The sequence below is a fragment of the Octopus bimaculoides genome, chromosome 16 (genome assembly GCF_046866305.1).
Source record: "Octopus bimaculoides isolate indiv1 chromosome 16, ASM4686630v1, whole genome shotgun sequence".
NCBI lineage: Eukaryota > Metazoa > Mollusca > Cephalopoda > Octopoda > Octopodidae > Octopus > Octopus bimaculoides.
Genome location: NC_142943.1, coordinates 47,199,295 through 47,225,650, shown reverse-complemented (window position 1 = coordinate 47,225,650; position 26,356 = coordinate 47,199,295). Strand labels below are relative to the sequence as shown.

At 35.0% G+C, this 26,356-nt stretch overlaps 2 protein-coding genes across 10 annotated transcripts in view; both read left to right on the top strand.

Moving 5' to 3' along the window:
* Nucleotides 1-5,936, top strand: part of LOC106876914 (transient receptor potential cation channel subfamily M member-like 2) — a 52,490-nt gene extending 46,554 nt beyond the window's left edge. For all 3 annotated transcript variants that reach the window (XR_016244664.1, XM_089364663.1, XM_014925663.3), the window contains 4 exons: nucleotides 2,549-2,736; nucleotides 3,136-3,268; nucleotides 4,387-4,441; nucleotides 5,213-5,936. Coding sequence is in view for 2 of the 3 variants with exons in the window: in XM_089364663.1 (XP_089220789.1) it covers nucleotides 2,549-2,736; nucleotides 3,136-3,268; nucleotides 4,387-4,441; nucleotides 5,213-5,311 (475 nt within the window). In the remaining variant the exon portion in view is untranslated. The remainder of the gene's footprint in view (nucleotides 1-2,548; nucleotides 2,737-3,135; nucleotides 3,269-4,386; nucleotides 4,442-5,212) is intronic.
* A 1,455-nt stretch (nucleotides 5,937-7,391) lies between these two features.
* LOC106872163 (transient receptor potential cation channel subfamily M member-like 2) overlaps nucleotides 7,392-26,356 on the top strand; it is a 62,345-nt gene continuing 43,380 nt past the window's right edge. For 2 of the 7 annotated variants that reach the window (XM_089364658.1, XM_089364655.1), the window contains exons 1-8: nucleotides 7,392-7,829; nucleotides 12,851-12,931; nucleotides 14,406-14,458; nucleotides 17,342-17,459; nucleotides 19,743-19,783; nucleotides 22,127-22,223; nucleotides 24,058-24,098; nucleotides 25,882-26,016. In XM_089364658.1, coding sequence (XP_089220784.1) covers nucleotides 12,911-12,931; nucleotides 14,406-14,458; nucleotides 17,342-17,459; nucleotides 19,743-19,783; nucleotides 22,127-22,223; nucleotides 24,058-24,098; nucleotides 25,882-26,016 — 506 coding nt within the window. In that variant the 5' untranslated portion in view covers nucleotides 7,392-7,829; nucleotides 12,851-12,910. Of the gene's footprint in view, nucleotides 7,830-8,127; nucleotides 8,253-12,850; nucleotides 12,932-14,405; nucleotides 14,459-17,341; nucleotides 17,460-19,742; nucleotides 19,784-22,126; nucleotides 22,224-24,057; nucleotides 24,099-25,881; nucleotides 26,017-26,356 lie in introns of those variants that run through there. The other 5 variants (XM_089364659.1, XM_089364656.1, XM_089364660.1 and 2 more) reach the window with 4 other exon arrangements.

Genomic DNA, 26,356 nt, shown 5'->3' with positions numbered 1-26,356 from the left:
GTTCAGCCATTGCGCTGTTGCTATGCCGAGACATTGAAGGGTTTCAGTTGAATTCATTGACCCTAATACTAATGTTTTAAGTTTGTTATTTTTCAATCAGTCTCTATTACTGAACTGCTAAGTTATAGGGATGTTAATAAATCAAAACTGATCATCAAGTGGAGGGGGAGCAATACAAACACAGACACAAAGACACACTCTCAAGACATGCTCACATACACACTTACACACACAATCACATATCTACCTCTGTCTGTCTGTCTGTCTCTCTCATATCATCATCATCATCATCATCATTTAACATCCGCTTTCCATGCTAGCATGGGTTGGACGATTTGACTGAGGCCTGGCGAACCAGATGGCTGCACCAGGCTCCAATCTCATTTGGCAGAGTTTCTACAGCTGGATGCCCTTCTTAACGCCAACCACTTCGAGAGTATAGTGGGTGCTTTTACGTGCCACCGGCACAAAGGCTAGTCAGGCGGTACTGGCAACGGCCATGCTCTAAATGGTGTATTTTACGTGCCACCTGCACAGGAGCCAGTCCAGCGTCACTGGCAATGATCTTGGTCGAATGTTTTTGCACGTGCCACTGGCACAAGTGCCAGGAAGGCGACATTGGTAACAATCACACTCAACGGAAGCCAGACAACTGCTCTAGCAACGATCATGCTCGAACAGTGCTGTTAGTGCTCCACTGGTACAGGTGCCATCACGATTTTGTTTTCGCTTGCCCCAACAGGTCTTTGCAAGCCGAGTTTAGTGTCCAATGAAGGAGACGTTGGCATGGGGGCCAGTCGGCGAATTTAGATCAATTTCGATTTCACTTGCCTCAACAGGTCTTCACAAGTGGAGTCTAGTGTCCAATGAAGGAAAGGTACGCATAAGTGGGCTGGCTACACCCCTGGCAGAGGCCTTGGATTTTGGTCTTACTTGGCTTGCCGAGTCTTCTCATGCACAGTATATTTCCAAAGGTCTCGGTCACTAGTCATTGCCTTGATGCAGCCTAATGTTTGAAGTTTCAAAGGTCATGCCTCACCACCTCATCCCAGGTCTTCCTGGGCCTACCTCTTCCACAGGTTCCCTCAACTGCTAGGCTGTGGCACTTTTTCACGCAGCTATCCTCATCCATTCTCGCCACATGTCCATACCAGCGCAGTTGTCTCTCTTGCACACCACAACTGATGCTTCTTAGGTTCAACTTTTCTCTCAAGGTACTTACACTCTGTCGAGTATGCCCACTGACATTATATATCCACCGGAGCATACTGGCTTCATTCCTTGTGAGCTTACGCATGTCTTTAGCAGTTACAGCCCATGTTTCACTGCCATGTAGCATGACTGTTCATACACATGCATCATACAGTCTGCATTTTACTCTGAGTGAGAGGCCCTTTGTCACCAGCAGAGGTAAGAGCTCTCTAAACTTTGCCCATGCTATTCTTATTCTAGCAGCTACACTTTCAGCACACCACCCCCACTACTAACTTGGTCAACCAGATAGCGGAAGCTATCAACTACGTCTAGTTTTTCTCCCTGGAATGTGGCAGAAGTTGTTTTCTGCACATTTACAGTGTTTATTGCTCCTGAACATCTGCCACATACAAAAACTAACTTCCTAGTTAACCTTCCTTTGATATTGCTGCACCTTTTGTGTGTCCATAGCTTACACTGGGTACATCTTATAGAGTTTCTACCTACGCCTTTTCTACAGATCGAGCAGGGCCATCTACCTGAAGAAGTTTGTGTTTTGTCTACCTTCCTACTTATTAGGACTTTGCTTTTAGCTAGGTTGACTCTAAGGCCCTTTGATTCTAGTCCCTGCTTCCACACCTGAAACTTAATAATAATGTATATGACTTGAGATGTTTGTCTTGCCTTAACGTTTTTTGTCCTCTTTAACAATTATATATCTGCTATATCGGGTTTCTGCAATAGCTCCATAACTACCGTCTCGGATATAACCTTGGAGCCCCAGTAATCCATTACAGTACTTACCTAGCGTACCTAATCATCTGTGAACTAAACCCCGTACTTTGTATTATGTATGTATTTTAATATTTTACTTAGGCATAGTAAGATTCATAACCAGGTGTAGAACTCAATATATGTATGCTTCAGAGCATGATGTTAGATGAATATGTATTTGCACACACACACACACACACACACACACACACACTCACACACACGTGTGCCTTAATGTCATGAAATAACAAATCAGTGGTTATAGCACATTGACTTGTCAGACAGTTATTGTTTGTTTCACTTTTACAACTAGATAATGTTGATGTGTCTTCATTCATGCTTGTCCACAAGCTAGTATGTCTGAAGTGACATGAGTATTTTCTTGTGGCAATATTTAATGTGAAACCAATGGTGACGTTTTGATTAGTTATATAGTTATATGCCACAACTACTGACAATATAAAATTTACCCACTCAGTTGCTTATAGTGAATATAATTTTGTCTCTGATTTAAGAACAACTAACTTAAAATTATATATATATATAATCATTCTGTAATGTTTATTGATTTGTATTTTAGCTTTAGTTTTCAAAAAGTGCAGGAAATGAGTTATCACCACTGGTCCTTCCAAAGATATGAGCTTATCTATGAGTTTTGTGTACGTCCTCCTTTGCCTCCACCTTTTATACTGCTTAGTAACATCTACCAATTTTGTCATTATCAATATAAGAAAGCACGAAATGCATATCAAAAACACTCTGTATTTAGTAAGTATCTTTTCTGTACCTCTATAACTCTTTTATCATGATGAGATAAGATCTTTCAAATTTGTACACCTACATAGTATTACTGTAAAAACCCATATAAATTTTGCACCTATGTAATTTACACAGGTGATTTTAAGGATAAAAATTGTTAAAAAGAGCTTCTATTCATAAAATTTGCTCCCAAAAGTTTTCAGCTGCAACATTCTATATGTTACCATTACAAATTTTATCCATATGTTATCCTTACACTCTACAGTTTCTTCAAGAACTTTATCTGTGTTCATCTACACTCTGTAACCACTAACATCTTAACTATGTGTTATCAATGCACTATATAGCAAATACAACTTATGTACAATTGTATATATAATTAACTTCAAATTGACCTTTCTTCTACAGGTAAACAATTTGATGTTAATGGAAGCAAACATTTAATTCTCTGGGAAGATCAGATGGTCGACTCTTACATATCAAAGAAAGATATTTCTGTCAGTGATAGCTTGTATAAGAAAGTGATTTCATCATCAAATAAGTAAGCTCATCTTTTTCTCACCAGCAGAACAATTTTTTACTTTGGCAAAAGAACCAATTCTTGTAAGAGTGAGTGTTGGAAGTAATTGACTGAATATACCTTAGAATATTACATGAATCTTATTGGGCCTGATTAGAAAAGGATAAAGTTGATTCCAATGAAATTCAAACTTAGAATAAAAGAAAAATTACAAGTCTGGAGTAAGAGGGATGAATTGATACCAGTTCATTAGTGATGTTCATTTTATTAAATCTAGAAATAAGAAAAGTAGGTTTGGCATAAAATATTATAAACAATGTGTTTTGGTATTATTACTATCTCAGCCATTTCTCCACTTTTAATTAAAATTTTTGATTTAGTCAGAAGGTTAGACATTTAGAGGGGAGGGGATTAGTCATTACCATCGATCCCTGTATAAGACTGGACCCTGAAAGGTTGAAAGGCAAAGATGACCTTGGTGGGATTTGAACTCAGAAGGTAAAGAGCCAGGACAAATACCACAAGGCATTTTCTCTGATGTTTTAATAATTCGTCCATTTTGTTGCCTTATTTAATAGGAATTTTGGAATAGACTCAGTGCCAGTTTTGTATGATTCAGTTGGGTCCACCAATCTGAGCCAGTCTCTCTCCCAATGTACATTTTATCTACACCATGGGGGATAAAGGGTAATGGTAATTGCAGCAAAATTTAAAATCAGAATCTAAAGTTGAAAATTTGTAAAAGCATCTAGGATCAGCAAACAGCTTCTAGGGAGATGGCTACTTGTCCTTGGTTATATGGGATTGAATAAATAAAAAATGTCTTTGGAAATAATACTATTCTACTGCTATAAAATTTCTCAATTATTTGGGATAATCTTATGTCCAGATAGTGGACACAAGATACTTAAAGTTAAATATGCTTTCTAAACATAAATAAAACATCCACAGTGAAACATAGGCTCATCTATACACATTGTCCAGCTGTGTGAAGAAGTGCCATCAAATAACAAAAAAAAAAGAGTTATCAATGTTCCGAACTATTTTGTTTTTAAGTTTCTGATTCATTTAAAGGTTTTCATTAAAAATTGCATCCGTAGTTTTTAATGAAGACTTTTAATGTATTTTTTTTCTTCCAGAATTGACCAATTATCATTGAAGGTTGAAGAATTACGACGTAATGTTGAAGAAAAGGTTTGTTGTTTCTTGCTTTTAATCTATTTTCAGTTTTAATAGGAAAAGTTCTGTAAAATTTTATTCAGTCATTGTTTAGTAAAATTTTTTCTTTTTCTCCAAATTCAAAATGAAATTATTGACTGAATGAATAATAATTTAGAGAATGTTAGAATTTCTTAGAGACATAGATGCAGAAGATTGGTCTGTTAAGTGATGAAGAGAAGAAATAATTAGAAATACAATGGTTATAGGGACTAAGGTCAGCTTTATTGTGAAGGGGTTGTACCATTGTTTCTTAGGCACAAGCAATACATCTTCACTAGTTTTATGAGGAAAAAGAACAAATAGATTCAAATTTTAAAACAAAGTTTGGAAGATGAACCTGTATAATAACTAAAGATATCATTAGTAAAACATAGTCTTCTCATGGTGCTGGTTTACTTGAGTTATTTTTCTTAGCAAATACTTTGTAATTCTTCAGATTATACTGGCCAAAATTCTGCCCAACTCCTTTCTTCGATCGTAAAATATATCCTTCCACCAACCAGAATAACCTTTGTAATACTGATTAATTGTCAAGCCATATTTGTATTAGAAGAGCTTTAATATTTTGTTGCTTAGTTCTTTTTAGTTCTGATCAAACAGAAGATTACAACCTATGATTTATAATCCATGATCAGAAGAATCCAGCCATGACTATCTCATGTTTTAGTCTGACATAGTATATCTAGAACTTCATTACCCAATATGACTTGCCATTTTGAGGAAAATCTCACTTATTTATTGCAGATTGAGGAGGGGCTACGTGTTCAGATGGAAAATGTAAATAAAAAAATTGATACAATTATTGCATTGTTAAATGGAATGACAGAGCAAACACACTTCTAACGAAATAGCTCTTGGAGAAGACTTTCCTGAATCTAACGAAACATGTACTTACCAACTTCAGGAGAATCCTGCCCACTATATCACCTCTATATAACCATATAACTATAAAATTACCATTTACTGCACTTAAAGTATCAATTAGTTACTAATATTAACAAAACGTAGCAACACAGAAATAAATTCTAAAATAAAAAAAGTAATGTATATGCCAAATATTTTAATCCTATATCTAATCCAATATCTTAATGTAATATATTAACATATAATTTACTACCTGTCAGGTAAATACAAGAATCTGAAGTAAAAGATAAAGAGATAAAACTTTGGAATTAGTGATGGAGCCTAACCAACTTATTGAGAATTCCACGATATATAATCAGATTACCATATAATTAACATTTACTACATTTAATATTCAGAAATCTTTTTACCTTTATTCTTCTAAAATATTAAAAATAGTCTGATATGTTATTTTACTTTTACAGGTTCTAAAATAATAATGATATTCAGAAATCTTTTTCACTTTTATTCTTCTGAAATAGTAAAAATATTCAGAAATGTAACTTTATGTTTATTAATTTTTTATTACATTAAAGTTAATTAGAATAATAAAGATATCAATCCATCTATTTGTCTGCGTATTTTTCTGCTTACCTAGTTGAGCACAAGCCCATACACAAACACACATACACACCCACATCCTTACACATTGTCCAGTCTTCCTTTTCTTTGCCTACCTTCCCGGACACATACATCAATTGGCATTCCCCACCCTTATCCCCCATTTGCTACATCTATCCTTCAGCTGTGCCCAGTCTTCACAGTTGTCACCTACTTTCCCTCAGTGATTCCTCAACTGTAATTCTCCCATGCACCCTTGAAATCCCACCCACAGCCCTTGTTCCTGTTCTCTTCTATTCATCTTGAGTGTCCACTCAAACACTTCATCACCACTATTTTCATCTCTTTCCACCCCCACCTTCTCTTATAAAGTAAACAAACAGGGAGTTCGTTTACTGCAAGGAGTATTTTCTGCTGTGGCCCTTTCTCTCCGCATTTAACCCCTCATATCCTAACATAAACCAGCCCCTCTTAGGTTCATTGTTTTGCAAGTTTCAGCCTAACTAGTGCTGGTGGTACAGGAATACAGCCAGTATATGCAGTAACATGGTTGGCATTACAAAGGGCAGCTAACCATCAAACAACCTGCCAAACTAGACACTGAAGCATGATGGTGAGGATATATATATATATTCTTTGTAAGCCCAGTACTTATTCTATCGGTCTCTTTTTGCCGAACCGCTAAGTTATGGGCACGTAAACACTCCAGCATCGGTTGTCAAGCGATGGTGGAGGGACAAACACAGACACACAAACACATATATATATATATATACATATATACGACGGGCTTCTTTCAATTTCCGTCTACTAAATCCACTCACAAGGCTTTGGTCGGCCCGAGGCTATAGTAGAAGACACTTGCCCAAGGTGCCACGCAGTGGGACTGAACCCGGAACCATGTGGTTGGTAAGCAAGCTACTTACCACACAGCCACTCCTATTCGTGTTCATTTTCATGTGTCATTCATTATATCATATTTCATTTTTATATTTCTAATTGTTGTATGTCCCCACAATGCCAATTTTTGGCAATTTTCCGGAATCTCCGTATCCAAAAATGGGGTTTTTGGCAATAAATAAATAAATAAAGAAATTTGGGAGAAAATGGTGGGTGGGGTGACGGAAGTCTTTCCAAAAGTTGGTATACATATATATTTATAGTGTTTGTGTGTCGTTGTGTTTGTCATCCATCACTATTTGACAACCGGTGTTAGTTTGTATACGTTCGGCAAAAGAGCCTGTTGGAGTTAAGTACCACGTGCACAACAAATAAGTTGTGGGGTCGATTCGTTCGCCAAAAAAGACCGCAGTCTAATGACTACAACAAAAGATAAAAGACAAGTGTTTAAAATATACATATAACTTATTTATATATATATATATATATATATATATATATATATATATATATATATATATATATATATATAGCTGGAATTTACAAAAAAAAAGACGAAGATAGGCGTGTAAACAACAAACAGATGTATTAGTTCCTATATATGTGTGTATATATGTACACACACACACACATATACATATGTATTATGCATATTTACATATCTATACACACGTGCGCGCTTGTGTGTGTATGAGAGAGAGAGAGAGGGCGTGTGTGTATTGTATTGTATGACCACGCGGCCTTATACTTTGGACATGTCATGCAAATTCTCCATGTGATGGTAAATTCATCGGAAATATTAAGATTGCTGTTTTGTAGGATCGAAACGGGACACTTATCTTCCCTCTATCCTGGAAATTTTGTTTCGTTTTCGTTCTTGGCACGACACTTCCGCATTACTTGTTTTGTCGTGATGTGGTGATACTTGGTAGACGTTTTAAAGCTGTATACAAAAGAAAAATCATTGAAAATTTCTTGGTTTATTGATTGAAACGAGGTATTTTTTGTTTTATATAATTTTGTATCGTGTTATAATCTGGTCGTTTCCAATTCTTAAATATATTCTCAGAAACCAAAATTGTGTCATGTTTACTTTTCGCTTACGATGTCAAAGTGGTTGCTACAGTACTTTCGCGTACGCCTGCAATATCCTCCCCCCCTTTTCTTTTTTTTTCCTTTTTGGTGCAGTAAACATAAATAAAACAAATAAATACCAAAAGCTTTATAATGTGAGAGTATGTAAAAATATTTTGACCAGATTGTTTTCTAGAAAGGAACTTCTGGATAGTTTCCTAAATAAAGTAAATGGGCGTGTTTGTTTGGATTACTTAGAATTTGATCGTCATTTCTTATCAGGTCACATGAGTAGGAAAAAAATGAGTTTGTGAACGTCTCTGTATGTTGTATCTGGCGTGTAGCAGTATGTATAAGTTGATTATATTCCTGTTGTTATTGTTAGCCCCTAAACCGGCGTTATTCGAGTATTCCAATAACAAAAACATTGGGATTTTTTTTTTTGTCACTTGGACTAAATTATCCGATGTCGGTGAACTTTCTCCGCCTCAGTGTGTTCTTTTTAAGACAGTTGTCAAAGCCGATTAAAAGTTAACCCTAAAGCTTAAGGCCTAAACAAAGTTCAGTACTAATAAACCCCTCGATGTTTACACTTTATGATGCGATATCAAGATATAATTAAGCAATGAATGATAAATATTAGATTAAAAACTTATTCTTTAACAAGTTCTTTCCCAGGCTAAATTCCATAGCTATATGAACTGTAACTTATTTAAAAATATTATCTAACACTAACAGTAAGCAATATGAGAAACTTTTAACATGTAGCGAGACTGTAGATATAATTTATGAAATTCTTTAAATTTGGCAATATTTGTTTAGTCTTATTTATTGCAAATTAATCCGAGACTCGAACTCCTGTTCGATTTAACTAATTTTCACAGCCCATCTATTTAGCAGAACACTATATTTATATAATTGAAATATATGTCCCTTTATTTCATGAAAATCAAATAATTTATTTAAAGGGGAAATCTAACATCTCATAACTTTATTTTTTTTAATTTTCAGAAAATTTTTGCGAATTTGTGTTTAACTCACAAGGATTCATATAATTATGAAAGAAAAAAAATTTCTTTTTAATATTTTAAAACTTTCCCCCCATAAATCCCAAAAGTTCAACTTTTTTCCCAATTTTTTTTAATATCAGAGTTTTGTAACTGTCCATCTCAATATAGGGTATATGCTGTAATTTCCCCACCCCCCAATATTTTTAGTATATTTGCGTCATCCTTTTATTGTTAATAAATAAACAGTAATTTTTCATAGGATTCTTTAGATAAAGAGTTGGGACAACTGTCCTTCGAAGTTCCATAACACATAGGAAAAGAAAATAGTATGGGAGAGAGGAGTGAAAATGTTTTTAAAAACATTGGAATATTTGGAAATAAGTATGGGAGAGAGGAGTGAAAATGTTTTAAAAAACATTGGAATATTTGGAAATAAATTTCGGTAAGACATGACGGGTGCTAATCGGCAGACTTTCGGAATTGTTATCACTGCTTCAAGAAGAAAGAAAAGGGCTGTTTTGTAAGTTCCGTTATAGGAAACACAAGAATACTAAAACAAATGAAAGACTGGGGAAACTATCTATTTCCTTTTCCACGAAGTATGAGACTTTGAGCGACGCCTATTCTAAAAGCTTCACCCTTGTTTATAAATATATCTGTTTGTTTATTTTCATTTATGGTGAGTAGAGGGCTGGTACAGCTGCGCTATTTGCACTATGCTAAAACCTGACACTTAATCCAATCCTGATGGAAAGATGTACTTTGAGGAAGATTTATCTGCTATTTCTTTCACCACAAGTGCTACACAGACGACCTCACATAGTTTACATATTTGCTTTACTGTTTTCATTCATTTCTAGAGTTTGCCCAAGCCTGGTTTGCGTTTGTCATTCCTATACAATAGAATTGGAAATTATTCAGCCCACTCAAAACTGTATTTTTCCAGCTGTGTGTGTTTAAAATAAAGTAGGGAGGAAAAATAAAAATTAGTGGTGTCAAACTTCTTGATCTCCTCCGCACCATTTTGTAATTTTTGAGATTTGACATATCTATCTATCTATCTATCTATCTATCTATATATATATATATATATATATATATATATATATATATATATATATATGATATAAATGATTCTGTAAAAATGTGAGAGTAACATAAAACTGGAAAAAACAAAAGTCAAGAGTGAAAAATTACGAGGAACTGAGAGGAGAGGGGAAGACCCCCTCCCCACTCTGATCAGAGACTAACCAACAATTGAGTATAGTTTCTCTTTCTAGCAGGTCAAGTGACTATGTAGAAAATTCCTTATTGACTCAGTGTGGCTCTTACTATTCTTTATTGTTGTTTAACCCAGGACAACTGTGACCTGTCAGATTTAAAATCAAAAGCATTTCACCCATGACCATTCCATCTTTTATTCATATTTCATGCAATCGTATTATGTTTGAAAAAAATCTACCACATCTTTTTAAATGATTTTTCTAAAAAAAACATTTCAAAGAATTAATTTTAATAAAACCTAATGTGGCAAAACAGAAAGAGTTGGGCAACTTTTAGCAAAATTTTAGACAATTTATTCAAATCTTTTCAACAGGAGAACCACAGTGTCCATGACTGATTGTAAAATATCCAAGATGTTAAACAATTTAATAACGTTGAATTTTAGACAATTCGGTACTGCCAAATTTTAGAGAGCATCTATGACTAATTGTAATATGTATAATGTAATATATAGGATAAATATTTGTTGCAACTAGGATCTAGAAATTGAAAATGATTTTTAATCAAAGATTTGAGTCCATATAAATTCTGCAAGGTAATTCTTTCATGTGGTACCGTGTGCCATCTATCGTCTTCAGGTTACCTTTTGTATTGGTCCATATGCCTTCCACCCAATTTGTGCACATTCCAGTTTTTTTGGATGTGTGAAATTTATGAAGTGGTTTATCATACTAATATCATATCCTTAGTTTCCAAAGTTCTGATGTTATATATATATCTGACTAAATCATAGATCCTGGAGTAATCCCTTCCAGAACAATTGGAATTAAAACCTAAGCACTTTTGCCTTTCATTGACATCAGTTATTCTCTTTTCCTTTCACATTTGTAACCTTTAATTATTACCTGTTTCTTTTCCATTTTCTCAGTGTTGCAGGGAAACAATTATTCATCTATTTCCACAATGATTTTACATCTACCAATTTACTTAGGTTTTTGGTGAAAGTATTTCATTATTATATCTCTGAAAATTGACTTTACTCACACGATCATTTCGTAGGACAAACTCTGACATGATTAAAATTTTAAGCACCACAAGTACAATAGCAAGAATCTGTCATTTTGCAGTTGTCTTTTCCTGATTTGATGGAATTGTTTTGCAATCCTGACTTGGGCACTTGTAACAAATTCCAGACGCAAAATGTAGACTTTGTGTTTTCTTTATGTGTGACGATTGACAATAAACTGTACAGTCTGAGTAACTCTATCAAATCCCATTTGATCCTTGAATTGGTTGCAATCTCCACAAGTGACATTGAATTGAACAGCTCTTTACTTAGATACAAATGCAGAGCATTATTATTGTGAATTGTTTTAGAAACAGAACAACTACTAGAAACATCAGGTGAATAAAAGCTGGTGTCTGCCAGTCAACGACCATAAGAGTAGTAACAAGTTAATAATAAAAGAATTTATGTGAAATTTCAGAAATAGGTTAAAGAGGTGTGTTCTGAACAAGTGGTGACCTAATAACTCAAGCTGCACTACACTGAAGGAATGTGACTCAAGTCACAGGAAAAACATTATTTCAATAAACTGTATACTTCACAAAATGTAAATGTATTGGGGCCTCTTTTCTCATTCGTTTGGCACAATTCAACACGTGTATGTATATGTCTGTCTCTGTATTGCATTGAAAAATGTAAATCATCATCATTGTTGTCATTTAACATCTGCTATCCATGCTGGCATGGGTTGGACAGTTTGACTGAGGACTGGCAAGCCGGGAGGATGTACCGAGCTTCAATCCGATATGGTATGGTTTCTACAGCTGGATGCCCTTCCTAACGCCAACCATTCCAAGAGTGTAGTGGGTGCTTTTTATATGCCATCAGCACAGGAGCCCGTCAGGTAGCACTGGCACGACCATGCTCAAAAGATGCTTTTTTATGTGCCACTGGCATGAGTGCCAGTCAGGTAGCACTGGCATCAGCCATGCTTGAATGGTGCTTTTTATGGGCCACCAGCTTAGAAACCAGTCAAGCAGCACTGGCATCAGCCATGTTTGAATGGTAACTTTTATGTGACGCCGGTACGGGTGCCATATTTACAAAAACAATAAGCGATTATTTTTGCTTTCATTATTTTATTAAAAATTCTAAAATACTCCTTTTTATTCGGTCACTTATTTAATTATTAATCAGGGATTTTATTTTTTTGTGCCCTTTTCCTCTTCAATGATTTATAATCTTGCAGTTTTTTAAATATATTCTTGGTCACTGAATACAGACTGAAATTTCTTTTTATAGCAATCACATTTTTTTTTACTTTTACATGTTGCCTCCAGGGATTTTCAGTTCGCCAAGAGTCTTTTGCACATGGCTAATCTTTTTTCTGAGAAGTTGTTACATATTTCGAGCTTTCCTTCAATCAAGTCTACCTGCCAATATTTTTGTTTCAATATTTTTCAGCTGAGATCATTATTGAAAAAAACCTATTCAATATCAGCGTTGCTGCATAGAATAGAGAAGATATAAATGCTCGTTGTTTGTCTTTCACACCTTATTTCTCAACATGAGTGTCTTAGGGCTTCATTTATTGAAAAAGGAAAGATAAAATGAATTAAGAAAAGTTTAAAATTATTATAAATATGGAGAGGTTTTTTTTAATTTCATTAACTCTCACTTAAAACTCTATTTTTGTATTTTTAGAAAGAAAATTCAAATTAACTAGAAAGAGTTTGAAGACAAAACAAAAATAAATTTGAAAATATGTCTCATAGAGATAGAGAGGTAAGTATTGAAAGTAAGAAAAGCAGAAAACAAATTATGTGTACAAAATGTGAATAAGTCTGTGCATATTATTGTTGTTATTGTTTAACCCATGTTCTGTTTACATGAAACAGATTTATGACAAGCAGTATTAAAGCAATGTTCATTACAATCCTTTTAGACATAGTGTATCTGGGACTATGATATCCAATATATATATCACACCTTACCATCTTACAAAAAGAACATGTTACATAAGTTAGTTCTAAATGTACTGTCTAAGGCAGGACGGTCATGACTAGAAAGTCTTTTGCCCTAAGTCTGTTTGATCAAAGCTGACCTGAAGCTTAGATATAACAACATATCCTATATGACCTCCAATTATTCTAAATAGATTTTGTGTGTGATTTGAGGAGGGTTTGCCTGCTATAGATATAGATGTGTGTCCTACTATCCCATGGTGGTAGTGATGTCATCTCCAATTTATTTAATGAAACCAATGCATCAAGCGCTCAAAGTTTACTATCCCATTATTTTCACCTAAATAAGTGATAAACTAATACTAATTTGGTTAAATGGGCCTCTAAATTGGGATATTGAATTTGTAGGTCATACATTCAACTCTTTTCCTACACACTTCACATAGACAAGTGTTTGATAAAAGATTTGAGTTCCTTTTCAGCATCAAACAATGCTTTTGCTCTCAAAAGATTTTAACATATTAGTACATTTAAAATGTACAAGCATTTCCTGTAATTGAGTATTGTTCAAATTTTAAGGATAGTATAATCCATGCACGCACTTAGTGCCAAGTTAAAATTAGTAAACTGATAGAATGGTCCTTTACTGGCCAATACTCTACCACTATAAACTTACTTTTCAAGCTATTTCCCATCTCTCCTAATTATTGTTAATAATCTCTCTTGTTGCTACCAATGCACCAATCTCATGTTACTTTAGATCTAAATTCAGTTAATGTAGCTAACTCCTCATACTATGTCTATGTTCACTTGGCTACCACTAAAAGTTGTATAATGATTTCAGGATGTTGTCTTTACAGTCTGTTTGTGTTGTATCGATAGAAACTGTGTTTAATATTACATTTGATTATTTCATTTTCCTAAACATTTTTGAATTGTATCTAAAGTAATAAGATATTTAAAGGATTTACAATGATATCATAAATACGGAACTTTATAAAAATACAATAGTTGTAAATACGATCGTAGATCTTCATTTGAAAGCAATGATACTATATATGTTTAGGTCTCAACTGCTAAATCGAAAATAAAAATATCCTTTTTGTAAATGGATTTTCTGTGTCTAAATCTGTGTGTAGTTGGATTTTGGAAATGGTTATTTCTTTATTTCTTGCTTGCCATTGTTACTTATAAACCTCCTCCTTCAAACATTTTACTTAAATCTTGTTTCTAACAAATAGAAATTCTAATTCCATCTTGTCTTGTGGCAATTAACATTTTGTTATATTTTTTAGTTTGGAAAAGGAGGAGGAAAAGGGAAACACGCTGTAACATTTTCTAATGATCAGTAAGTAGACAAACCTTTCCAGATAACATTTTGTTGTGCCAATAGTTTCATGAGAACTGATAAATCATCTTGAAAATTGCTATTTTTGTATTTTTTGCATGTTGGATACAAGCTGAAAATAGATTACCCAGATTTGCCCTCGACATTTAAAACTGTACCTCATTAGGCGGAAGTGAATGTTCCTGTGTCTAATAAATTAAATGTTTTCAATGAACTGGAGTACTGTACCTTGAAGAGGAGTACTGAGAACAAAACAGTCTGCTGACATGGAATTCAATGACTTAGTGTTCCAGTCAGTTCTTTCAAAGACATCAGCAAAATCCAGCTTTGGGAACAAAATTTAGTTTTTCAATGGCAAGAGAAAAGTAGTTGCAGTTATTCAGTATGAAAAATGACATTGTTTATTGTAATGATGTTAATCATCAATATGTATGATATGCTACCTGTATTTGTTTATACTTTTTGTTGTGAGTAACAATCATTTGGTGTGAAAGGAAAGGAGACAAAAGAAAATAGACAATGGTGGTAGGAGTGAAAATATCACACACACACACACACACACACACATGCACACACGCACACACACACATCTAATTATCTGGTGGTCAATGAGGAAACTAGGGATAGAAGAATGGTTAGTGAGAGCTGTGTGAGCCATGTACAAGGACGCTGTCAGTAAGGTGAGGGTTGGCAACGAGTACAGTGAAGAATTTCGGGTAGAGTTAGGGGTCCACCAAGGTTCAGTCCTCAGCCTCCTCCTATTTATCATAGTCCTCCAGGTGATAACAGAGGGATTCAAGACAGGCTGCCTTGGGAGCTCCTCTATGCTGATGACCTTGCTCTAATTGCTGAGTCACTATCAGAACTAGAGGAGAAGTTTCAGGTGTGGAAGCAAGGATTAGAATCAAAGGGCCATAGAGAGTCAACCTAACTAAAACCAAAATCCTAGTAAGTAGGAAGGTAGACAAACCACAACCCCCTTCAGGTAGCTGGCCCTGCTCGATCTGTAGAAAAGACATAGGTAGAAACTCTATAAGATGTACCCAGTGTAAGCTATGGGCACATAAGAGGTGCAGCAATATCAAAGGAAGGCTAACTAGGAAAATAGTTTTTGTATGTGGCAGATGCTCAGGAGCAATAAACACTGAAAATGTGCAGAGAACAACTTCTGCCACATTCCAGGGAGAAAAACTAGAAGTACTTGATAGCTTCCGTTATCTAGGTGACCAAGTCAGTAGTGGGGGAGGGTGTGCTGAAAGTGTAGCTGCTAGAATAAGTATAGCTTGGGCAAAGTTCAGAGAGCTCTTACCTCTGCTGGTGACAAAGGGTCTCTCCCTCAGAGTAAAAGGCAGACTGTATGATGCATGTGTATGAACAGCTATGCTACATGGCAGTGAAACATGGGCTGTGACTGCTGAGGACATGCGTAAGCTCACAAGGAATGAAGCCAGTATGCTCTGATGGATGTGTAATGTCAGTATGCATACTTGACTACTTGACAGAGTGTAAGTACCTTGAGAGAAAAGTTGGACTTAAGAAGCATCAATTTTGGTGTGTGAGAGAGACGATTGCGCTGGTATGGTCATGTGGCGAGAATGGATGAGGATAGCTGTGTGAAAAAGTGCCACAGCCTAGTGGTTGAGGGTACCTGTGGAAGAGGTAGACCTGGAAGACCTGGGATGAGGCGGTGAAGCATGACCTTTGAACATTAGGCCTCACCGAGGCAATGACTTGTGACCGAGACCTTTGGAAATATGCAGTGCATGAGAAGACCCGGCAAGACAAGTGAGACCATAACCCGTGGCCTTTACCAGGGGTGTAGCCAGTCCACTTATGCGTACCTTTCCTTCTTTGGACACAAAACCCTGCTTGCAAAGACCTGTTGAGGCAAGTGAAATCGAAATCAAAATTGAACCAAATTCGGCGACTGGCACCCATGCAAACCTTCTTTCATTGGACACTAAACTCAGCTTGTGAAGACCTGTTGGGGCAAGTGAGATTGAAACTGAATCAAATTCGATGACTGGCACCTGTGCCAGTGGAGCATTAACAGCACCATCCGAGTGGGGTCACTGCCAGAGCAGCAGTCTTGCTTCTGTGCTGGCGGCATGTAAAAAGCTTCATTTGAGCGCAATTGTTTCCAGCTTCACCTTACTGGCACTTGTGCCAGTGGCATGTGAACAAAACATTGGACTGACTCCTGTGCATGTGGAATGTAAAAAACACCATTTGTGTGTAGCCATTGCCAGTACTGCCAGACTGGCCTTCATGCCAGTGGCACCTAAAAAGCACCCACTACACTCTTGGAGTGGTTGGCATTAAGAAGGGCATCCAGCTGTAGAAACTCTGCCAGATCAGATTGGAGTCTGGTGTAGCCATCTGGTTCACCAGTCCCCAGTCAAATCGTCTAACCCATGCTAGCATGGAAAGTGGACGTTAAATGATGATGATGATGATGATGATGACTGTATTAGTACTGTAGTAATTTTATTTGTGAATGGCTGTATCTTGTAGCGTTGGTTGTTTATTGTCTCTGCTATCCTTTTTCTCTCATTCACTTTACGGAATCATTTCACCTTTTCTCTACTTGCCTTTGAGGCACTGACTCTTTTTACCTTTTCCTCTTCATTTCGTAACTTCCTCCTCCTTTGTTCACCTTGCAGCCTCTGGCTCATTGGACGTAAGCTCTCTCTCAGTCATCCTTCTCATCACTCTTCCAATAAGATTCCTTTCTTTCTTGCTCTCATCCCATGCAACTACATCGCTTTTCTCCTCTTCTTAACTTCTAGGATGAAGTGCAATGTCCAGAACGTTACACTACACTCCATATGACAAATAAACTTTACTAATCTTAAACTTCCTCCCTGGTTCATTGTTTTTCAGATCACCAACCTCTAAATATGAGTCAGTACCAATGTTTGATATGACTACAAAGAAACGGGCAACAAATAATACATTATGTGAACAACAATCTCCAGAATCGAAAGGGCAACCCCAAAAAGTATTATCCTAAATTTTTCATTAATTTTATTATTTCTGTTTTTATAAATTATGACCAATGAGTAGTTTGAAATTTCACTGATGACTCTGTATTAACAGCAACATTATAAATTTCGTTTATGAATATCTTAACATGTTTTAGCATACAATTGTACAGATGGTTACTATTTTTTCATATATGTAGAGCAGTGTACAAATTTTGCAGATGAATAAAGCAGGCAAACATTTTTCAAATTGAATGAGCAACCTTCTATTTTTCATATTGATGGATCAGTTTACTATTTTACATAATCACAGAGCAAACTATATTTTTCCTACTGCTATTTTGCCATAGGCACTGATGTGCACTTATACAAGTGCATCAATCTTGATGGATGTATGATGGTTGTATAAATGCATGTAAAATCTGATAAGAATTTGGATTGCACCTGAGATGCATAAATTTGTTAACCAAAGATTTTAAAGTAATTTTTTTGTAAAATTTCCCAATTTTATAGATATTATTACGATGTTCTTTATATCTTTATGTACATTGTATCTTTGCTGATTTTTTTTCCATAATGCTTTGAAAGACCTCCCTGGAAGGCAAGAAACAGTTTTGCATATATATATATATATATATATATATATATATAACGTGAGAGAGTTAGGGGTTGGGGGTTCAACCCACTAAGGGATAGTATATATATATATATATATATATATATATATATATATATATATGTGTGTGTGTGTGTGTGTGTGTGTGTGTGTGTGTGTGTGTGTGTGTGTGTGTGTGTGTTGACAAAATGTGTATGTGTGTATACACACATACAAGTCTTACTTGTGTGTGTATGTGTATGTATATATATATATATATATATATATAAAACAGTTCAGTAAGATCTAATGATTTGGAGGACTGTATTCAGCTCTGATGTCTGCTTTGCCCTGGTTTCTATTTAATGAGAGAGACAGAAAAATAATCAGAGAATATAATATGAAAGTTGAATGGTATTGGTTTCTTAAATAATGGAAGAGAAACTTTGAAGAATGTAGTTATAACTGGACATTCCTAAACCCCTTACACTGGGAGATAAACATCCAGTGAACTGAGACATTGACCTGGTTTCAAGTCCTAGTTTCAGTTTCTGTTTGAAGGAAAATAAGAAGTTATCATGACTTAGTATTTCTTTTCCCATAAATTTTTTCTCAAGTGCTTCATATAAAACAACCAATATGATAAGTACTATTAAACATCATCATTACCATTTGAACATCTATTTTTCTGTGCTGACACATTGTTGCATAAATCAGAACTTAACTGTCTTATGTAGACTAATCTGCATACTGTGCATCCAACTGCAATGAATGAGGAAGTACTTATCCTCTAATGAGTGGTCAGTGACCCATCAATCACGTCAGAATAATCTCCTTATATTGTATATTACAATCCCTCTTGATCCTGCATAGTTTTATTTGTTAAACTCTGCATCCTCATCACACAGTTCACCGTTCCTTCCAGTATCTCATAATTAATCTTACCCTTTTCTCTATACTTCCATTATCGCAGCCAAATCTGTCAATGTATAAAATGCATCAAAGACAGAGTAACGTTAACACACAATGACTTTGTTGGCTTTGAATGTGTCATGTTTCTTGAAGTTATATTTTATTAGAAACATGTACGGAATCTTGTGGAGATTATTCAGAAACCTTATGGAATTATTTGTTCCAGTTCTAAAAATTAGCAGTTTGGAAGAGAGGAGATTTATAAAATGGTTTCAAAAGGGTTACCAAGGCTGGAGTTGTGTTTTTATTTTGAAGAATCCACTAACAAAAATATTCTCCAATTTATAGAATCTACAAAAATACTCTCTATTTCCCCTTCTTTTTAGTAATTTTTTAAAGATATATTAGGGGTATTATAGAACTTTGTAAATCTGACATGGCTTACAAACTCTACTGAATGTTTAAATTGGTTAAATAAATTCTGTTATCCTCAAGTGGCGCTGTTTTTATCCAGAAGATTTAATTCATTCAAACCCCATGTCAAAACCAGTCTACCATGCTAAAAACTAAATAAGAAAAAAAAAAAAAAGAAATCATTGTATCTGTTAATATGGATTGGATTATCTCCACCAGATAATCTTGGCTACTCTCATGTCTTGTGCTATTTGTATTCAGTTATGTCTTCTTTGTGTAATTTTACATAAAATTTGAGATTCTGTGTTTATAGCATTAATCTCAGTAATTGGAATTTAATCATTCCATCTAACATTCAAAATCATTTCTTTATTTTCAGGAAGATATAAAGAAATGGATGCGGGAAAACATAAAATTGAGGTAATTCAAGAAATATGTCCCTAAATGGGATAATATTATGTTAATAATCATCATCATTTAACGTCCACTTTACATGCTGGCATGGGTTAGACAGTTTGATTGGAGCTGGTAAGCTAGGGAACTGCACCAGGTTCCAGTCTGATTTTGCATGGTTTCTACAGTTGGATACCCTTCCTAATACCAAGTACATATAATATGGGTACATATATATAATACAGGATTTTAGATATGGTATATAATGAGTTGAAAAACTTTGATAATCTAAGACTATCCCTGTAATTAGTTGATAAAAACTCCCGGGAATGTCAATAAGCTACAAGTAACAAGCAATAGAGATAACTATTAAGATCAGTTGATTTCCATATAACACTTTTCTCATTATATGTAGGAACTGTACTAAATTGCTTCACTTCCAAATCTTACTCCATTAGATAATTGGTATTATTTATGAATCGTAGAAGAATAGAAATCAACAGAGGGATCAAGAAAGCAAAATTTGGTTGGCATTTAAAATAGCAATCCATCATTTCTGAGTACTTATGTCATTTAAGACAGCTATAGCATTAGTAATTTTAACAATCAGACATATTTCTGTTCTATATTTAAGAGATGAGGAATTATGTACATTATTTACATTCGACGGATATTTGTTAACAACAAACAAGATTAGGACAAATATCCGTCGAATGTAAATAATGTAAATAACAGACATATTTCTGTTGGTGAAAGAAGTATTTTGTGATATTGATTGTTTTCTCTCTTATATAAGGAACAGATTTATGCAAATTAAGAAAACTGGTTTGTGCAAATTAAGAAAACTGGTTTGTGCAAATTAAGCAAACCGGTTTGTGAATTCAATGGGAAATCCATAGTATCTACTAATGTTGATTCTAATTACATTCATGCACATATGTACAGAGAGAGAGAGAGAGAGAGAGAGAGAGAGAGAGAGAGAGAGAGAAGAGGAATATATTCACTAACTAAAATCCACAATGTACATCATATATTGTGATATTTATATTTTCTTATATAGTATGATATATGAATAAGTCTCAAACGGTTACATCAAGCCCATTGTTTTTGGGCAGTTTTGGATGAAGATCAAAATGCCTAGTTTTATTGTTACTTAACATTGCTGCATAATCCAGTTTCCTCTCTTTCCCAAGATATTGAGGGGTAAGCAGCAATTAAAGCATGAAATCCAACTTATGAGAAATCCTGGTCTTTGTGTTCTGCAGCAAAAATAATTCAAAGAAACAAAAATTTGATAAATATAAACAAAGTCAGTGCATTAAGCCAAGTGGAAATGGAAAAGATGACAAAGATTGAAGACATTTTCTTTTATGAGAGAGGAGAGAGAAAATTAAGGAAAGGGGAGGGGGATTGTCCATGTCATATTTCTGATGGTCAACACTGTAACGGCTACAGGAAGTGATAGTAGGTATGTGATTTCTAGTAGAGGAGAGTGGAGACGGTTTGTTGATGTACATGTGGAAGTCAGGTGAAAAGGAAGAATATGGAAAGAGTAAAGAGCAACAAGTGCATGTCACTATACAGCATGTTTGTGTAAAAGGTTGTGTATAAGATTAATGTAGTGTGAATATGTGTGTGTGTGTACATGTGGGGTATGGAATATGGGGAAGGAGTTGGAGAAAAACAGAAATAGTTTTTAATTCCAGTGAGAGATGATACCTATAGAGAGACAGTTAATTAGGTGTAGAGGAAGGAGTTGAAAAAACAAAAGAAAGAATTTGAGGAAAACTAATTAATAGCTAATTCCAACTGTGGATGGATGCATCTAAAAAGAAAATCAATCATTGTTCACAAAGAATTTGGTTGATAGCTGAAGTGTGGTATCAGAGAAATCTGCAAATCACTAGCATGTTGACCAACTCTGTAGAATGTTCACACACTTGTCTCACCTTCACATGTACAAGTAACTCAACCCCATGATCTAACACTCTGTAATGTAGAGCATTTCATCCTGCTTGTAGTTTTCCACTCCATTTACTTCACTGCATCCAAGAATGAGTTCCAGAGCCAGAAGGACACTAGGTGTTTACAGTTAATTTTCTAACTTCCTTTACTTTTTAACCACCTTGTCCTCTTGACCAATGTCCAAGATATAACAATACTACCACTGGGTATTCCTTTCACTTCCAATATCATTCCTTAAAATGTAATTCATTTTCCAGTTCCATAATTCCATTCTAAACAACAGCACAACTTACTCCTTTTCCTCACTCTGAGGAAAAAAGGTAAAAACTGAAATGTTAAATTCTAGACTCATGACAAAAAATTCACTTTACTAATCTGAAATTTCTTAATTGACTTATTTTGCAGACCACATCAAGTTACCTCAAAGAAAAGTGGAAAGTGGCTTGGAGTTAAGAATAAAATTGTGCAACCAATAATCCCAAGAGCTGAGAAAAGCAGAGAAGTAACTCATATAAAATTTTAAAATTTTCTTGATTAGTTCTGTTTGCATAAATTGTAATGAATGGGTTGTTGAGAATTTCATAAACAGATTTCTATAAAAGGAATGCTGTATATTCTGCTTATGAATATTCTTATATATTTTCTTACATTGGTGCTGCAGGCTACTATTTTATTTTATATTGGTAGAGCTAAGTACTGTTCATTAGTACTGGGAGAGTCATCTATTAGTTTTACAATTGGCAAAACTGTCTATTATATCTCTTATTGGTAGACCCATCAACTATTAGGTTTGAAATATAGTCTTGTCATATTTTTGATATGAGCAGTTTTGAGGTGACTTTTCAATACATAATATAAAATAAACACTAATTTTTACATTCTATTGTTTTATTGTTTCCTTTGCAGTTTATACTATAATGGTTAAATTCATATCAATTTATGATATGAATGACAAGATGTGACAGTTGTAAATTAATGTCACGGCCATATAAGCAGTGTCATTCATTTCCACTATTCTGCAAAAACATGTCTGGCAATGGGGAAATACTATCTTGTTTGGAAATGGGTAAGGGTTGGTGACATGAAGGGTGTTCAGTACTCGGTCATAGAAAATTTGTGTCAATAAACTCCAACCAACTCATTCAAGCATGGAAAAGTGCATAAAACTATGATAATTATGATACGGACATTTACTCCCATTGAACTGTGACATTGACCTGGTTTTAACTCCTAAATAAAATTTCCATTTGTAGAGAAGTATTTGGTTATTACAAATTCATATTTGATCTCAAGAGAATCAGGAATTTCTATAAAGTGCAATTAATATGCTCAATACTTTTAAGCATCATATTTAATATTGTTTAAGAATGTCTTTTTTTTTTTATACTGACTTATGTTGTATAAGGGTGTAATATTGTATATCATTCGCATCGAAGGTCGGCGATTGTCGTATGCTGAAGACGGGAAAATACCCAGAAACTCGAGTCCGTACGTATCGCAGATCAAGATGGGAAAGATAACTTCCCTTTGCAAATATAGACGGGACACAGATGTGTGTCGATAGCCAGCTGGAGGAGATGTTCTCCTGGGGCTAAAAGCAACAGTAACATCCACCCTTAGGGGTCAGCCACATTTAAGTGGCAAATATACTTCACATTGTATATCATTATTCTACATCTAATAAGGTGGTAAGCAGGCAGAATCGTTAGCATGCCAGGTAAAATGCTTAGTGATATTTTGTCCTTCTTTTCATTCTGAGTTTAATTTCCACTGAGGTCGGCTTTGCCTTATTTTCCTTTTGGGTTTCATAAATTGAATACCAATCAAGTGCTGGGGTTGATGTAATCGACTATTCCCCTCCCCACAAATTCTAGGCCTTGCGCCTATAGTAGAAAGGGTTATTCTACATCTAATGTGTTACACCCTGAATCCTCAGACAAAAGTTCCTCACTTCTTGGCATATCTCCCTTATTTGGTCTTAGTCTGCTGGATAACTTTAGTTGCCATCATGCAAAACTGTTTTTCATTCAGTAGATGTCTTCCATTCTTACTGTGTGTTTTAATCAACACACCATAGTGAAAACTGTAAGAAAACAAAAAAAAACAATTCATATATTTCTGTGTTATTTCATATTGGAATATTTCCATTAGATAATAGTAGCCACATTCTCATATTGTACCTTCAAATATATACTATTGACATACAAACGTCTTCATTACTGAATAATCCAATTAAAAAATCATGGAATCTATGTCACAGTTTTTTGAGTGACCCAGTTCTAAATCCATCATTACATTTTACATTCAGTATGTTTCTTTTTACTCTAATTTAATAGGTAATAGAAAAAGATGAGAACAGTGGCTCTGAAGATGAATGGTAAGTATATAGTCATTATAAAAAACCTTTTATTTATCACATTCATATTCTTCTATGTAGATGTATATGTTGCAGCAAAAATGGACGTAACTGTTTGTATATTCTCTTTGTGTGCCTGCAATATGTTATGGAGTCTGATATTTGGTTGTATTTAATATTTTCTAATGCAAGAAGTAAGATGGAAGATTTGGGAGACGTTAACCAACACAAAAAATAAATATTGATGTAATAGTTAACAGATCATCATTACATACATTTTCATAAACTGAACTTTTTACATCTCCTCCTACTATATAAATAGATGTATGTATAGAATATAATATAGTTTATCACACCACAAACATTACAAATAATCCCACCAACAAATTTATATCATGCTACATTAACTTTGTTGTTATTATGTAGCTCTGTTTCTAAAAGTTTTCAGTGGGGTTAACCCTTTCGTTACTGTATTTATTTTGAGATGCTTTGTGTTTCTTTCAATTATTTTGAATTTAACAAAGAATTTAGTAAAATAACTTAGTTATCATTCAGCTAGTGTTAGGAACATAAATTGTGACTAAGGTTTGGTGGAAGATTTTAATTCAAAACTTATGAAAACAAGACATTTGTACTACAGAGCCAGAGCCAGTTTCAGCCGGGTTAGTAACGAAAGGGTTAAAGTAGTTGTGTATCAGTGTCTGGAGAATGAAAGACGGATGTGAGTATGATGGTATCCACTTGTGAAACTGTCTGTAAATATATTGTGGAGGTGTGGGAATGTCATGGAGGTTTGTTTGAAAGGTGTAAGTGAAATGACAGATCCTCTTTGTAACACCATTCAAAAATTTGCCGATTGTGAATTTGTTGTTCTTCTACACAACATCAGCTTTCTGGTTTAGATGAGAGTTTGTTAACCTAATAAAAATACCAGCAATGGTATACAAACAATACATTAGATGCATCAGCGATTATGACTGTCTTATTTGAGCCCTCAATCACCCACAAGAAACCACAGTAAACTACAAAGAACATAAAACAGTTGCATTACACATCCTAACAGGTTCTATACAGACCATTATTTACAGACCACCTGCATAATGAAACAAAAATACTAGAAAATGCATGACTCTGGACATTTTGTTGCTGCAGCAAGTTTCAAAGACCCGTTCCTCCATCAAACCTGTCACACTACAGCAAAGTACCTTTCAGGTGACCAGGCGCATACAAACATTACAGACTACTACTATAATAACATTTTAAAAGCCCACTCTCTCTCCCACTTAGTCTGGATAAACATTAAATGATGTACCTACACAGAAATAATTGCACCACCAGCAACCTCACTGGGACCAAACTGTGTGTTATGATTCATACTGCCAACAACAAGTGCAGAGGAGCAGCAACTGTCATACTCTGACTGAATTCCCTTTAATTATATTTGCTGTGGTATCACCAGAATTTAGAGGTATACTCAAATAGTGGTAAGGATGCCAGATGTTCAGATTGTCAAATAACTCACCATGTAGTTTATCACTGTTTTTCTGAGTGAGCCATGTAGTATTCAGTAAGAGGGATGCATGATTTAGCACAATATTTTTCTTCCTTTCTGTCACACTTGGAATGTTCAACAAGCTTCTTCTCTCTGTCTTTGCTATCTTAAATTTTTATCTGCCCCCCCCCCCCCCCCCAACGTTTACCTCTATTTACTCAATTCTTTCCCAAGCAATAATAATCATATTTCTTCCTTTCATCAGTCTTGAACATTGATAAAGACTAAAATATTCAACTCTACATTTATCAGGATAAGTTCATCACCACCACCACCACCACCACCAATATCATTACAGCTGCTGTCATATCTGCCACAGCCGTCATCGTCGCTGCTTCAACCAATTTCCTCACCGCTGCAACTACCTCAGCCGCCATCATTCCTCAAGTAATGTACCCTTCATTGCACCAATATTAATAGTTATAGATTTTTTTTCATCTGATAGGAAGAGGATAATCTTTGGCAAAAATGTTGATACTTAATATGCCTCTTTCTTGCATCTGAAAGGAAAAGTGCAATTGTTTGATGATAGCAAAGGAGCTTCTGGCATATGGCCAGATGTTTCCACCTATCCACCCTTCTACTATGCACAACACTATCACATTGAAAGTTCCACCATGGATTCAGATTACCCATCCATCCATCCATCCATCTCGTACAGGTTGTTTCATTTGAGTTATTGCCCTCCAAGATGGGTTGTCTTCATCACCAGAGTTTATGGTGTCCT